The sequence below is a fragment of the Neoarius graeffei genome, chromosome 7, assembly GCF_027579695.1.
Source record: "Neoarius graeffei isolate fNeoGra1 chromosome 7, fNeoGra1.pri, whole genome shotgun sequence".
Taxonomy (NCBI): Eukaryota; Metazoa; Chordata; class Actinopteri; order Siluriformes; family Ariidae; genus Neoarius; species Neoarius graeffei.
In genome coordinates, this window is record NC_083575.1 from 11963401 (window position 1) to 11979874 (window position 16474).

Below are 16474 nucleotides of genomic sequence, written 5' to 3' on the forward strand. Positions count from 1 at the left end.
ACCTCCATACTTTTGCCTTTAAAAACCACGGAGGATATGGAATGGATAGGCCTTTAATGTATTTAGTTAACCATAATTTTTTCAATTAAAAACACCTAATAGTACACATCTCTGTATGGTCTGTGTGTTGTGTGGGGCGGGGCGGGTGTTGACAGGTGGTCCCTGAAATTTTTTTTGGGACAAAGTGGCCCTTGGTCTGAAAAAGTTTGAGAAACACTGCAGTAGATAAATGATCTGCCAAAGAAACTAGTTTGTTACGAAAATCTTTCAACATTTTCTTACTGGGGCACAGCTGATTTTTACTGGGGCACGTGCCCCAGTAAAAAAGGCCTAGTGACGCCCCTGGAAACCACAGAGCAATACTTCGCACTGAAGGTGTAAGAATATAATCCTGAATACTCCTAAACCTACTCTTGTAAATGCGCGGCCCAAGGGTGACTGTCGTGTAGTGTAGCAGTTTAGGGTTAACTTTAGGCCAGAGATAATACGTGCTGCTCTGTACATTTTGTACTTTTCACATGTTCTGTTCCCGTTTCATATTCTGATTTTGTCTATGTTTTTGTGTGAAACATCTTGTTGAACTGTGCATAACTCCTGTGTGACCTTGATACTGAGTGTGCAAAGCACATTCCATAACTTTCTACTGCTGATACTCCCTATGCAGAAGTGTGTATATATACGCCCTGACGCAGCTATGTGTCAGGACACGCAGAGAATAAACCAGATTGATTTAGACTCATGTGGTTCGCTCTCTTCTTGTCCTCGGAGATCTCCTGGTAACGCATCTGAACAGCACGCAGCGCAATCTTAACAATTTGGTGACCCCGACGTGATACTCTCAATCAGGTAAGACATGTTTGATTGACTACCTGGTTGGAAGTAGTTCCGTAGTGCCCTAAGGAGGGCTTTGTTTTCCCTGGTTCGAGTCCAGGAAGAGCGCGCTATAGAAATTTGTGTAGTGCCCTAAGGAGGGCTTTGTTTTCCCTGGTTCGAGTCCAGGAAGAGCGTGCTATAGAAATTTAGATAAATATCTGCTGTTTGTTTCTGTTCAGATCCGTTTGCTTTACTGTACGATGGGGGGCTCGTATCCTAAACCTGAGGTCACAGACACCCCGGCGGAATGGATGAATAAGTGTGGTTTAGGCTATCACGTTACGCCGTGGCTGGACAATTTGGCTGGGTGGACGGAGGCAAATCCTCAGATTCCATCGTATCCCCGTGATGGGACGTTTAATCCAGGCTTTCTTGCTTCAGCGCACCGTATGATTTATGAAAGCTTAGGCGATCCGGATTGGGACCGCCCTTATATGCGCGCAGGGTATGATAAATGGTTTGACATGAAGAAGGTATGGGATAAATCAAAGGGTGTTTACACCCCGAGACCTGTTTTAAAGGCTATTCCAAAACCAAAACTTTCTCAGTCAACCTCCCATGTAAAGCGAGGGAGGAATAGTTACGTCCCACTCATTCCTCATCTCATATACATGTCCAGTAAATTTGTTAGCACATGATTTAATGTGCAAATTAGAAGTAAATCTCACATCCACTCCAGATGGACTAACTATTGAAGTAAGTGAAATGTGCGGTGTGCAGTATGGGTTTGGAAGCCCTCTGTATGTGTATGTCTGGCAGCTCTGTTCAGATCAGCTCGCACATTTGAACACCTCATCAGTTGACACAGATTATATGATGAGGAGCGTTTGCTCGAAATAGTCGATGTGTTGCAACCTAGAAATGACGTCGCTATGAATATAAAGGAAGAAATAGCTCCGGCTCAGGAAGGTGGCCGTCCGCGTCAGCGCACCGTGTCGACATTTTTTTGGAGGGACACACCGAATGCTTTGCAGCTCCTGCGTGAGCAGTTAACTAGGTATTTACTGGCTATGAAACAAGCGAACCGTGATCTGTCGCAGGTTACTAACTGTAAACAGGAAAAGTCAGAAGTGACGTCGGCTTTTTGGAAACGTTTTGGTGAAGTTTGGCAGCACCTGGGTGGGTTAGAATTGGACATGACTCAACCCAATCCAATGTTCCTGTCCACCTTTTTATCTAACTGCCGCCCTGAGGTTCAGAACGTTTTGAAACATCACTTGAGCGATAGGACTCATTTGGTCCTTCGCCAAGCGGGTGAACGGTTGAGGACAATGGAAAGTGATGGGTTGTTAGATTGTAAGACTAATAAAGCATGTTTATCTGTGGCCCCACAGGGCCCCGGGTCGTATCGTCATAATAATGACAAAACACGCACCGGGCCTCGCACATGGTCGGGTGGGAACCGGAAGAAAACAGGCAGGTGCCACTATTGTGGAAAGGAGGGCCACTGGATGAGGGAATGCTATGCGCGGCGGAGGGATGAGCAGAGTAGGACGGGAGAATTAGGGGATGTGTTGCAAGGCCAGAATCCCGGACCTAAGGGCTATCGGCAGAATAACGGACAGGACCAGCGCTATCACGCCCCGCTATAGGGCTGCCCCCAGGGTACGGAATCCACAGCCGTTGCCATGTTAAATCTCTCTTTTAGCTCTCCTCGTAACGCGGAGCTCCCTCTTGTGCCTCTGTGTTTGGCAGGAAGGGAGTATCCGTTTATACTTGATACTGGGGCCACTATGTCCTCAGTAGGGAGGGATTATGAGGGTCCTTTATCTACACGGTTTGTTAGCTCTGTGGGGATAGAAGGGGTTCCTTTTGACTCTAGTTGTACACCACCCTTACCTGTCATCTGCACTCTGGACCCTTCATTGCGTTTTTCACACTCTTTCATTTTTATGCCAGAGTGCCCTTTTAATCTTTTAGGTCGCGACCTCATGAGTCTTCTCGGACTCTCGATCTCCTTTAGCGGCTCACACATGATTGTTGATACTCCGGACGGTGCTCCGCCTGATGTTTTTGCTCTATCCAGTTCTGTGCTGCCACATAACATTCTGAACGCTGCTTGTACGTCCCAAGCTTTTTCCCCTGTTCTCTCTGCTCTTCCTAACACCCTGTGGGCGGATCATAAGGACGATGTGGGCTCTGTGAGCTGCTCTCCGTATGAAGCTGTTATTAAACACTCTACACCTGTTTATGTTAAACAATACCCTCTGTCTCCTAGTAAGCTCGATGGTATTGACAATATTCTACAATCTCTTTTGCAGCAAGGTGTCGTGGTTCCTTGTGTCAGCCCGTATAACACCCCAGTGAACCCGGTCCCAAAACCGGATGGCACATGGCGCCTCACTCAAGATCTACGTAAAATAAATGAACTCATCGTTCCCGTGGCTCCAGTGGTCCCTGACGTTCCTTCTCTTATGTCTTCTATTCCGTGTGACCATGCTTATTTCTCTGTGATTGATTTGTGCTCTGCCTTTTTCAGTGTTCCTGTGGGCCATGAGACTCAGCCCCTGTTTGCTTTCACACACAGGGGAAGACAATACACGTGGACGCGGTTGCCACAGGGTTTCATTGACTCACCGGCGGTCTTCACTGCCGTATTGCGGGACGCGCTGGCTGATCCCTGTCTTCCCCGGGGCTCCACGGTGCTCCAGTACGCGGATGATCTTCTGGTAACGGCGGAGGATCAAGACGCTTGTGCTGCCGCCACATTGTCTCTCCTCACACTCCTGGCGCAGAAGGGTTTCAAGGTCTCCCGCACGAAGTTGCAGTTTTGCCTCACAACTGTTCGCTACTTGGGACATGACCTCTCCCAGGGTTCCAGGAGGCTTAGCCCGGAACGCGTTCAAGTCATTATGGACACTCAGGTACCTGCAACCAAGCACGCTCTCATGGCATTTCTGGGCCTCATCAATTACTGTCGTCAATGGATCCCTGACTGTTCAATCTATGACAATTGTTTGCGTTCAGCTATAAGTCACTCAGATCCTTTGACTCAGCCCCTGGTCTGGACTGAGGACATGCTAACGGCCTTAAAGGCTCTGAAGCAAGCTTTGTGCTCCGCCCCTGCTCTCGGGCTGCCGAACTATCGTTTGCCGTTTCACCTGTATGTGTGCAAACAGAAGGGGACCGCCTCTGGGGTGCTGGCTCAGGAGCACGGGGGGGGCATGCGACCTTGCGCGTTTCTGTCTAAAACTCTTGACGCTGTGGCACAAGGGCTTCCTGGCTGTCTTAGGGCTGTTGCTGCGTGTGCTCTCATGGTCACGGACGCTGAAAAACTTGTTTTGTCGCATCCGCTCATTTTACACACTTCACATGACGTCGTGTACATTCTGCGGAATCTTAGCACTCAGCATTTGTCTGCTCAGCGTCGCTCTGGCTATGAGTTTATTCTTTTGGCCACAGAGCATCTCACTGTTAAGCCCTCCTCGTCGTTTGATTCTGTCGCCCACGCTCTTCAGCGTCTTCTTAACTCACAGGATGACGATGTTGCGTTTGACTCACATGACTGTCTTTCTAATATCGTTTTTGAGACTAGCATCCGCCCAGACTTACACTCCACCCCTCTTTCCACAGGCGATTCTCTTTTTGTAGATGGTTCCTGTTCCCGCCCTGCGGATGGTGTGTTCCTGTGTGGTTACTCTGTTTGTCGCCTCCCTGATGAAATTGTTGAAGCTCATTCTTTGCCTTTTTCTTCTGCTCAGGCTGCGGAGCTCTATGCTTTGACTCGCGCATGTATTTTGGCTCAAGACACAGACGTTACTATTTACACCGACTCACGCTACGCTTTCGGCGTGGCGCACGACTTCGGCCGCATTTGGGCGTCTCGGGGGTTTACGACAGCCGACGGTAAGCCCATTTCTCATTCTTCACTTGTTACTGATTTAATCACCGCCTGTCTCCTTCCGTGCACGTTGGCCATTGTTAAGACACGCGCGCACACAAGAGGGGACTCATTTGAAGTAAAGGGCAATTCATTCGCTGATCGAGTCGCTAAAGCTGCAGCCGCATCCGGTGTCCTGCCTCCAGGCTTTAATTGCGCTTTAGTTTCTACTGATCGCATGGTTAGCGCTGTCTTACCTGACATAGATCTCATTTCTATCCAGGCCTCGGCCTCTGTGGCAGATACACAGTTCTGGGACGCCCAGGGCGCGACAGAGAAGAGTGGCGTTTTGCTTGACGCACAGGGCCGTCTTTGTTTACCTCGTCACTGTACTCCCTTTCTCGTCCGCGAGTTCCATGGTCCCACTCATCGCGGCCGAAGAGGGGTAGTGGAAGATATGAACGGAACATTCTGCATCAATAATTTGCACACAGACGCACACAACATTCTGGACAAGTGTTTAACGTGCGCCCAGAATAATCTATCTAAACCAGGCGCGGTACATCAGCACCTTCCCATACCCGACACGCCTTTCCAAGAATGGCAGATCGACTTCACTCACATGCCAAAGCAGGGCCCGTTCAAATACCTTTTGGTCATGATTGACAAATTTTCACGGTGGATTGAGGCTTTCCCGTGCAGCAAAGAGAACGCCCGAACAGCAGTGAACAAACTTACACAGGAAATTATCCCACGTTACGGTCTTCCGGTAGGAATTGACTCTGATAAGGGAACGCCGTTCACCTCTAAGGTAACGCAGGAGCTATGTAAAGACCTCAAGATCAATTGGCGTTTTCATATCCCATACCATCCACAGTCCTCTGGCATTGTGGAGCGCGCGAATAGAACAATTAAGGGTAAGTTGCGTAAGGCTATGCAAGACGCAGGCACGAAAAATTGGGTCCAAGTTTTACCGTTGGTCCTCGCTGATATGCGCATGACTGCTCAGGTCGCTCTCGACAATTTATCTCCGTACGAGCTCGTCATGGGACGCCCCTTTCCTGTCCCTTGGCGTAGAGGCATGCAGGTTATAGGAACGGGTGATCTTGAAGTACATCTCAGCGAGTACACGGTGGGTCTCATGCGGGTGCTGGATGAGTATTGGGCGAGAGTAAATTCCAAAAAGCCTCCCATTCCAGAGGCACACACTCACCCCTTTGAGGTAGGGGACAGAGTTTTAGTAAAGAGATTCGCTAAACTAAACGCTCCCATGGAGGAGTCACCCTACAGTGGGCCCACCGATGTACTCGCTGTAACTCGCACGGCTGTACTAACGGACCTTTTTCCACAGTGGATCCATGCCAGCAGAATAAAGAAGGCTCCAATGTAATAGAAATCTATATTGTTGATGCTTAACAGATTTTTGTGTTTCAGAAAGTTGCTGTGACAATAGCTGACGGCCTTTTCAGGGATCCCCTTCCAGCATCTGGAGCAATCCAGTTTCGGCTGATCTACAAAGAGGGGATGGTTGGTGAGTCTTGCAAAGTTCTGGGCTGAAGAGTCTGAAAAGCACGGGAGCCTGTGATATTTTTCGCCGTCTGCACCCTGTGAGCATTAGAGAACAAAGTCAGTGACCAGTATGACTTTCTTCATCATCGTGCTGATCTCAACGCTTGGGGCAGGGTTACCCGCACAAGCAATACACCGGGACCCAAGGGATAACGAGTTTTGGAAATATATAAACTTCACTGTAAAAACATCAATGAATATGAGTATACCTTGTTATGTGTGTTCTTTGTTACCCCATGACAGCAGCGATCCTTTTCCGGTCCGAATAGCCCCATCTAACTACTCTAAGGTTAATATGACATGGCTCAGCCTGTGGCCCTCGTATACTCAAACTAAGGTTTTCCTGACAGACAATACAGACCCAGAGGTAAGGTTGTCAATACACTGGGGTGTGAATAATACTCTGGGCTTGCGTCAGAGTATTAAAGAGGGGATTGTAAGAATATAATCCTGAATACTCCTAAACCTACTCTTGTAAATGCGCGGCCCAAGGGTGACTGTCGTGTAGTGTAGCAGTTTAGGGTTAACTTTAGGCCAGAGATAATACGTGCTGCTCTGTACATTTTGTACTTTTCACATGTTCTGTTCCCGTTTCATATTCTGATTTTGTCTATGTTTTTGTGTGAAACATCTTGTTGAACTGTGCATAACTCCTGTGTGACCTTGATACTGAGTGTGCAAAGCACATTCCATAACTTTCTACTGCTGATACTCCCTATGCAGAAGTGTGTATATATACGCCCTGACGCAGCTATGTGTCAGGACACGCAGAGAATAAACCAGATTGATTTAGACTCATGTGGTTCGCTCTCTTCTTGTCCTCGGAGATCTCCTGGTAACGCATCTGAACAGCACGCAGCGCAATCTTAACAGAAGGTAAGAGAGAGAGAGAGAGAGCGAGAGAGGCTGATGAGTTGTGAATGAACGACAGCTGATTTCAATAAGCCGGTGACAGGGGGCGCTGTGCTCTTTGGGAGTTGTAGTCCTGAATGGCCATGTTTGTAGTTTGGCTAGCGCTGTCGTTCTCAATGCCTTTGCTGACACGAGCAAAATACCATCCAAATTTAGTCATACTAAACCGTTATTTTTGGTATTTGAAAAAAGAGACAAAGCAGTACAAAAAACAATTACTGACTCACAAAATCAGAAAGCTGTTAAAACTATTGATTTGTGTGGTTATTTTAATGTGTTCATTTGAAAATCCCTCTAGCTGAAATGTTCGGGGTTTTTTTTGTTTCGATTGTATTAATGACTTCTATTTTGTCTGTCATAATAATAATAATAATAATAATAATAATAATTATTATTATTATTATAAAAAGCAAATGTTTCAATATAAAAATCTCTACTTCCTGATTGTACGCGTTTGCGTCATTTCCTACCCACTCCTGCGTAAAATCTGATTGGTCACCTGGTGGCAGGTCAGTTTTTTATACAGTGGAGGATTCAAGGCAGGAACTGGGCTTCGAAACTTAAACTCTCTTCGTTCACGCGAACCGAAAGTAATCGGCTCGGTTTTATGGTTAAAGCCCAGTGGGTCGTGTTTACATTGAACTGACTGGTTGGAGAGTAGGTTTGCATGCATTACTGAGTGTCAAATATCTTTATAATAGGTCTAAAAGCAAATTGAACGTGTGTATATTTTCTTTTCCAGCAGTCTGGGTTATTTCATATCTTCTAAATGGGAACGAATTACGTAAGTTTGCTGAATGAACACGCACAGAAAAACGGCTGGTCTGTGCAGTATGAGGTAGTGAACACATGTGGACTAGAACACATGAAAACGTAAGTAGATTTCTGAACCATATTCTGCATGTCATGCAAACATCACATAATTCATGCCACAAGTCATTTTGAACAGCAGTAGATGGTGTGATCTTTTCTCTTCATCAGGAAAATTGCTATAGATATAGTATCAAATCAGTCATATTTAGTCACTGCTGTGCTAGGTAAAATAGGTGTGTGTGTGTGTAGCAGTCATATGAAAAATAAAATGTGAAAAAAAACATATGAATACAAATTCATACCTCAGATTTCTCATACCAGTATTAAATATCCAGTTTTTTCGGACTTGTTTAATTGTCTCCTAGTTTCACGATGAAGGTAATGATGAATAATCAGAGCTATCCTGAGGGAGCTGGACGAAACAAGAAAGAAGCCAAGCAACTGGCTGCAAAGAATGCCCTCGACTTTTTGGAAAATGATGACTCATTACATACAGTATGAACATATTTGTTTATGTTTTTCTTTCCCCACTGCACTGATAGATTGTGCTCATTAATTTATAATCGTATATGATAACAGCTTTGAAGAGAAATCAGATCATAGTCTGAGAACAGATCTTTGTTCATTAAAAGACGTTTAAGACTTTAGACATCATTGCAAAATTTGTTGTACCAGGCTTCTGAAAACATAAAGAGCTATTAAACAATTGAAACACTACCCTACTGCACCACTGTGCTGCCCTCTCATTCGCACCAACTCCACTCATATGAATGGACAGTTTCAGTTTGTTTTCTTTCTTGATTTGGCATATCGCTGCAGTCGGCTTGGTGTCCTCGAGTCCAGGACTTGGACTCGACTCCGACTCGTGCACTAATTTTAAAGCAGATACGCAGATCCTTTATTTTTAAATACATTTCTGAGTGGATAGTATCTCCATCCTTGACTCTTGTATGTTGCATAAATGGGAATTTTAAAAAATATATTTTTGAGAGTTAAAATCAACTGCAAAATTGGCATTCGAGCTGCTCCGCTAAGCCAGCCAGCCCTGAGTGTATGATGTCACTGCGGTAACCGGTTTTAAGGCCGAGGCCTTTTATAGCTATAGACCAAAGTCATATAAATAAAAATGTATGGTGAAAGTAAGAAATACCGTTACTGACTTGCTCAACTAAGACTGATTTGACTTCATTGATTGTGGGTTGACTCTCATTAAAACAGGATGGGTGTTATAACTTACATGTACATGCATGAATTTTCACTGATAAAACGTAAAAGGCTAATTAAATAATCAGATGAACTGAGACAATCACATTCTGAAGCAAATTAAATAATCTTATACTGGTAACTTAAACACACAATACAAGTTACATGTATTAATCTAAATGCAGATAAACAACGTGCTGTTTTTTTTTTTATCCAAATGAGAGTTGGAGCTTACCCGTCTGCGTTCTCGCTTCTTGAAGGCTGATCTTGTGGCCGATTTGTTTTTGAAACAATCTGACTTTCAGTTGTTCGTTCAGTTCTCTGTTCATTCGCTTCTTCCACGTAAGGGCGAGATGGCAGCAATATCCAGTTTAGAAATCAGACGGCTGCTCTGCTCATTCTCTATTTTGTCCATACAGAGTACTCCGCCGTTACTGCCCGGCTCAGGCAATTACTAAAACCTGGGATGGAACGGGACGTCACCGGTTTTAGCAACAACCGCAGGGAGGTCACTGCCCAAGCGATATGTCATGTCCCGTTCCATCCCGGGTTTTAGCAACAACCCTCGGCTCACTCCAGGAGAACTCCTGCAACTGAACTTTGCTTTTTTGAAAAAAAAAAAACTTTTCCTTTTCTTGTACTTTTTTCAATACGGGCTTATAGCCAACGCTCCTCAACAGATCAGAGGTTTCGTACGAGTCTTCAGTAAAATGTGCAGAGCAGAGGAGAGACCACATCATAGGCGCCCAATGTGCCTGTGAACTTCTTGCAAAATGCATCCAAATCTTTGCAGTTTGAACATTCTTGGGCCATGAATGCAACATAAATCCACCTTCTGTTGTGTTGCTGGCGGGTGCAGCAACACATCTACATGGCATGGCGATAAATGAGCTCAAAGTGGAGGACCGGAGTTGCAGTCAGCTCTGTGTTTTAGTATAGCGGAAATGGCGACGAGACCGATAGGCTTCCTGCTGTGACATTACGGACGTCAAGGTCATTCACTCAGACCACTACCTATATGAATCGCTTCAATCATAAAAATTACTATATTAGATTTATTGTTAATGCTTAAAACTATTCCTGTGCCATTCCTGAGGTCTCAAAGCATTTACCGTTAGGTCCATATATATATTTGGACACTGACACACATTGGTTTTTTTTACCTGTTTACTGAAACATATTCAAGTTATAGTTATGTAATGGACATGGACATAAAGTCCAGACTTTCAGCTTTCATTTGAGGGTATCCACATTAAAATTGGATGAAGGGTTTAGGAGTTTCAGCTCCTTAACATGTGCCACCCTGTTTTTAAAGGGACCAAAAGTAATTGGACAGTTGACTCAAAGGCTATTTCATGGGCAGGTGTGGGCAATTCCTTCATCATGTCATTCTCAATTAAGCAGATAAAAGGCCGGGAGTTGATTTGAGGTGTGGTGCTGGCATTTGGAAGATTTTGCTGTGAAGAAAACATGCGGTCAAAGGAGCTCTCCATGCAGGTGAAACAAGCCATCCTTAAGCTGTGAAAACAGAAAAAAAAAACCATCTGAGAAATTGCTACAATATTAGGAGTGGCAAAATCTACAGTTTGGTACATCCTGAGAAAGAAAGCAAGCAAGCACTGGTGAACTCATCAATGCAAAAAGACCTGGATGCCCACAGAAGATAACAGTGGTGGATGATCGCAGAATAATTTCCATGGTGAAGAGAAACCCCTTCATAACGGCCAACCAAGTGAACAATACTCTCCAGGAGGTAGGCGTATCAATATCCAAATCTACCATAAAGAGAAGACTGCATGAAAGTAAATACAGAGGGTTCACTGCACGGTGCAAGCCACTCATAAGCCTCAAGAATAAAACGGCTAGATGGGACTTTGCTAAAAACATCTAAAAAAGCCAGCACAGTTCTAGAAGAACATTCTTTGCACAGATGAAACCAAGATCAACCTCGACCAGAATGATGGAAAGAAAAAAGTATGGTGAAGGCGTGGTACAGCTCATGATCCAAAGCATACCACATCATCTGTAAAACACGGCGGAGGCAGTGTGATGGCTTGGGCATGCATGGCTGCCAGTGGCACTGGGTCACTAGTGTTTATTGATGTGACACAGGACAGAAGCAGCCGGATGAATTCTGAGGTATTCAGAGACATACTGTGTGCTCAAATCCAGCCAAATGCAGCCAAACTGATTGGTCGGCGTTTCATAATACAGATGGACAATGACCCAAAACATAAAGCCAAAGCAACCCAGGAGTTTATTAAAGCAAAGAAGTGGAATATTCTTGAATGGTCAAGCCAGTCACCTGATCTCAACCCAATTGAGCATGCATTTCACTTGTTAAAGACTAAACTTCAGACAGAAAGGCCCACAAACAGACAGCAACTGAAAACTGTTGCAGTAAAGGCCTGGCAGAGCATTAAAAAGGAGGAAATACAGCGTCTGGTGATGTCCATGAGTTCAAGACTTCAGGCAGTCATTGCCAACAAAGGGTTTTCAACCAAGTATCAGAAATTAACATTTTATTTACAATTATTTAATTTGTCCAATTACTTTTGAGCCCCTGAAATGAAGGGATTGTGTTTAAAAAAATGCTTTAGTTCCTCACATTTTTATGCAATAATTTTGTTCAACCCACTGAATTAAAGCTGAAAGTCTGATCTTCAACTGCATCTGAATTGTTTTGTTCAAAATTCATTGTGGTAATGTACAGAACCAAAATTAGAAAAATGTTGTGTCTGTCCAAATATTTATGGACCTAACTGTATAAACAAAAGTGAGGCCGGGGCTCTGCGTATATGATTTAAGGACTCGCAACTCGACTTGGACTTGAGCACTGATGAATCGGACTTGGACTTGAGCATTAACTGCATTAGGACTCGGCAATTGGAGACAAGAACTCTGATTTTTTTTCTTTATTTTTTGTAACATGCCATAATAATTTGGCATAAAATATTTATGAGCGGAGCCCCCTAGGCTCCGCTAATTTGTGTGGATACATAAAGAAACCCATCAAGTTGTTTTCTGATGGTTTCGGTCCTGTGCGTGCCTCCACCATACCAGTGTTGTAGTAATTACCAGTCATACACACCGCCTAGTGGCCAGTGTTAGTAATTACCAGCCATAAACACCGCCTAGTGGCCAGTGTTAGTAATTACCAGCCATAAACACCGCCTAGTGGCCAGTGTTAGTCATTGCCAGTCACACACACCACCTAGTGGCCAGTGCTAGTAATTACGTCACACACCGCCTAGTGGACAGTGTTAGTAATTGCCAGTCATACACACCGCCTAGTGGCCAGTGTTAGTCATTGCCAGTCATACACACCACCTAGTGGCCAGTGTTAGTAATTGTCATACACACCACCTAGTGGCCAGTGTTAGTAATTGCCAGTCATACACACCGCCTAGTGGCCAGTGTTAGTAATTGTGTCATACACACCACCTAGTGGCCAGTGCTAGTAATTACGTCACACACATCGCCTAGTGGCCAGTGCTAGTAATTACGTCACACACACCGCCTAGTGGCCAGTGTTAGTAATTGTCTCACACACCGCCTAGTGGCCAGTGCTAGTAATTACGTCACACACCGCCTAGTGGCCAGTGTTAGTAATTGCCAGTCATACACACCACCTAGTGGCCAGTGCTAGTAATTACGTCACACACACCGCCTAGTGGCCAGTGTTAGTAATAGCCAGTCATACACCGCCTAGTGGCCAGTGTTAGTAATTACCAGCCATACACACCACCTAGTGGCCAGTGCTAGTAATTACGTCACACACCGCCTAGTGGCCAGTGTTAGTAATAGCCAGTCATACACACTCCCTAGTGGCCAGTGTTAGTAATAGCCAGTCATACACACCGCCTAGTGGCCAGTGTTAGTAATTGCCAGTCATACACACTCCCTAGTGGCCAGTGTTAGTAATTGCCAGTCATACACACCGCCTAGTGGCCAGTGTTAGTAATTGCGCCATACACACCACCTAGTGGCCAGTGTTAGTAATTGCCAGTCATACACCACCTAGTGGCCAGTGTTAGTAATTGCCAGTCATACACCACTTAGTGGCCAGTGTTAGTAATTGCGCCATACATACCACCTAGTGGCCAGTGTTAGTAATTGCCAGTCATACACCACCTAGTGGCCAGTGTTAGTAATTAAGTCATACGCCACCTAGTGGCCAGTGTTAGTAATTACCAGTCATACACACCGCCTAGTGGCCAGTGCTAGTAATTACGTCACACACACCGCCTAGTGGCCAGTGTTAGTAATTGCCAGTCATACACACCGCCTAGTGGCCAGTGTTAGTAATTGCCAGTCATACACACTCCCTAGTGGCCAGTGTTAGTAATTGCCAGTCATACACACTCCCTAGTGGCCAGTGTTAGTAATTGCCAGTCATACACACCGCCTAGTGGCCAGTGTTAGTAATTGCGCCATACACACCACCTAGTGGCCAGTGTTAGTAATTGCCAGTCATACACCACCTAGTGGCCAGTGTTAGTAATTAAGTCATACACCACCGCCTAGTGGCCAGTGTTAGTAATTACCAGTCATACACACCGCCTAGTGGCCAGTGCTAGTAATTGCCAGTCATACACCACCTGGTGGCCAGTGTTAGTAATTTCCAGTCATACACACCGCCTAGTGGCCAGTGTTAGTAATTGACAGTCATACACACCGCCTAGTGGCCAGTGTTAGTAAATTGCCAGTCATACAAACCGCCTAGTGGCGAGTGTTAGTAATTAAGTCATACACACCGCCTTGCGGCCAGTGTTAGTAATTAAGTCATACCGCCTAGTGGCCAGTGTTAATAATTACCAGTCATACACACTCCCTAGTGGCCAGTGTTAGTAATAGCCAGTCATACACCACCTAGTGGCCAGTGTTAGTAATTTCCAGTCATACACACCGCCTAGTGGCCAGTGTTAGTAATTGTCATACACACCGCCTAGTGGCCAGTGTTAGTAATAACCAGTCATACACACCGCCTAGTGGCGAGTGTTAGTAATTAAGTCATACACACCGCCTAATGGCCAGTGTTAGTAATTACCAGTCATACACACCGCCTAGTGGCGAGTGTTAGTAATTAAGTCATACACACCGCCTAATGGCCAGTGTTAGTAATTACCAGTCATACACACCGCCTAGTGGCGAGTGTTAGTAATTAAGTCATACACACCGCCTAATGGCCAGTGTTAGTAATTACCAGTCATACACACCGCCTAGTGGCCAGTGTTAGTAATTGCCAGTTATACACACCACCTAGGGCGGCACGGTGGTGTAGTGGTTAGCGCTGTCGCCTCACAGCAAGAAGGTCCTGGGTTCGAGCCCCGGGGCCGGCGAGGGGCTTTCTGTGTGGAGTTTGCATGTTCTCCCCGTGTCCGCGTGGGTTTCCTCCGGGTGCTCCGGTTTCCCCCACAGTCCAAAGACATGCAGGTTAGGTTGACTTCTGACTCTAGATTGACCGTAGGTGTGAATGTGAGTGTGAATGGTTGTCTGTGTCTATGTGTCAGCCCTGTGATGACCTGGCGACTTGTCCAGGGTGTACCCCGCCTTTCGCCCATGGTCAGCTGGGATGGGCTCCAGCTTGCCTGCGACCCTGTAGAAGGATAAAGCGGCTAGAGATAATGAGATGAGATGAGACACACCACCTAGTGGCCAGTGTTAGTAATTGCCAGTCATACACACTGCCTATAGATAGTTTTCACATGACGTCACAGAGTCGGGGATTCCCTGGTGGCGGCCATCTTGGAGGGCTAGCTTACCATACGGGTCACTGAGCACACATTGTAGCGCGCGAGTTACATTCATTTATATATTATTTACCTTTATAGTTACTACTATTTAAAGCTAGCAATGGTGCACACCTGTTGTATTCACGGCTGTCATAATAGGTCAGATGATGACGTCAAGCGGGGCTTTTATGGAATTCCCACTGTACGGGAGTATGCAAACAAACTCAGCATACAAAGGAGAAATCTATGGCTTGCGAGAATCAACCGCAAGGATTATCAGCCTTCCAAACACAGCAAAGTCTGCTCCGATCATTTTATAAGTGGTAAGTTGTTTAAATAAACAATCAATTGTGTTTAAGTTTGTTTTTGGAAACCAAAACATCATGTGAACAATCTCTGGAGAATGCCTAACTGGAGCTGCTGAGTGTACGTTTACATTGTAATGTACACTTAATATCGCTCGTTTGTCACGTTTCTATTTGAAACTTGTCACTTCACTCACGCAAGGGTCATTTTTGAAAAACATTTTAGGTATATTCTGTATGATTTAATTTGTGTTTGGGATGCAAACAGTGCGCCTTTTGGCGGATGCCGCCTGAATCGCGCAGATCCGTTTTTTTTTTTTTTTTAGGGGGGGGCCGTTTGGAGTGTCTGATTATAATTTCAAAGTAAATTCTGTATTAAAATTACTAAATAAGCAAATCCATTACAATCCATGAAACAGGAAGTATAAGGATGAGAAAAAAACAGTTTAAATCGGGAAGCTGCGCACATTTGTGCAGCCCGAGCGGTGTGCCAAGCTGGCAATGTTCTCCCTTATAAGTGTGTATGCGCGGGGGAGAGGGGTTTTAACCTGTGTGTACCTAAGGAGGTTGAATTGACATATATAAGGAAGTCAATCAAATGGTGTGGTTGGAGTGTTGCACTCGACTTGGATCAATAGTGGACTCGACTCGACTCAATTTTTTAATGACTTGGACTTGAACACTGGCGACTCGAGACTGACTCAGACTCGAGGTTTAGTGGCTCGACTACAACACTGCGCTGCAGTGATGTGGTCGCTCTGACGACTTTTCTTCCAGTCATCAAAGTTTCTAGGGAAGAATTACAGTAGTGGTTTCCTGTTGCCTTCGACTGGATTATTAGAGAGGTTTTCTCCTCTCAACCATTCATACATGGACAATTTAGAGTATTCATTTAACCTAACCACATGTCTTTAGATGGCGGGGGAAACCAGAACACCCAGAGGAAACCCTCACAAGGAGAGCATGCAAAGTCCACACAGAAAGGCCCCCCATCAGTTATGAGGTTCAAACCTAGAATGTTCTTGCTGTGAGGCACCAGTGCTAAACACTGCACCACCGTGCTGCCAGTTTGTTTTCACAGCCAGAAATTCTGCTTGTGCCGAACGACATAGCATTGCATCCTCATACCTCCAGGGTGCAAGCACTTACAGATGTATGTGCAGGGGAGAGCGGGAGAAGCAAACTGTCAAATGAAGCTAAATCACTGGACGAGAATAGCAGTCGAAGAACAAGTGAGGGTCAGT

At 45.3% G+C, this 16474-nt stretch overlaps 1 protein-coding gene across 13 annotated transcripts in view; it reads left to right on the top strand.

Moving 5' to 3' along the window:
• Nucleotides 1-381: 381 nt before the first annotated feature.
• eif2ak2 (eukaryotic translation initiation factor 2-alpha kinase 2) overlaps nucleotides 382-16474 on the top strand; it is a 51831-nt gene continuing 35738 nt past the window's right edge. For 2 of the 13 annotated variants that reach the window (XM_060925288.1, XM_060925289.1), the window contains exons 1-3: nucleotides 7049-7138; nucleotides 7917-8047; nucleotides 8353-8482. In XM_060925288.1, coding sequence (XP_060781271.1) covers nucleotides 7944-8047; nucleotides 8353-8482 — 234 coding nt within the window. In that variant the 5' untranslated portion in view covers nucleotides 7049-7138; nucleotides 7917-7943. Of the gene's footprint in view, nucleotides 847-3352; nucleotides 4720-6112; nucleotides 7139-7577; nucleotides 7832-7916; nucleotides 8048-8352; nucleotides 8483-16474 lie in introns of those variants that run through there. The other 11 variants (XM_060925281.1, XM_060925277.1, XM_060925280.1 and 8 more) reach the window with 11 other exon arrangements.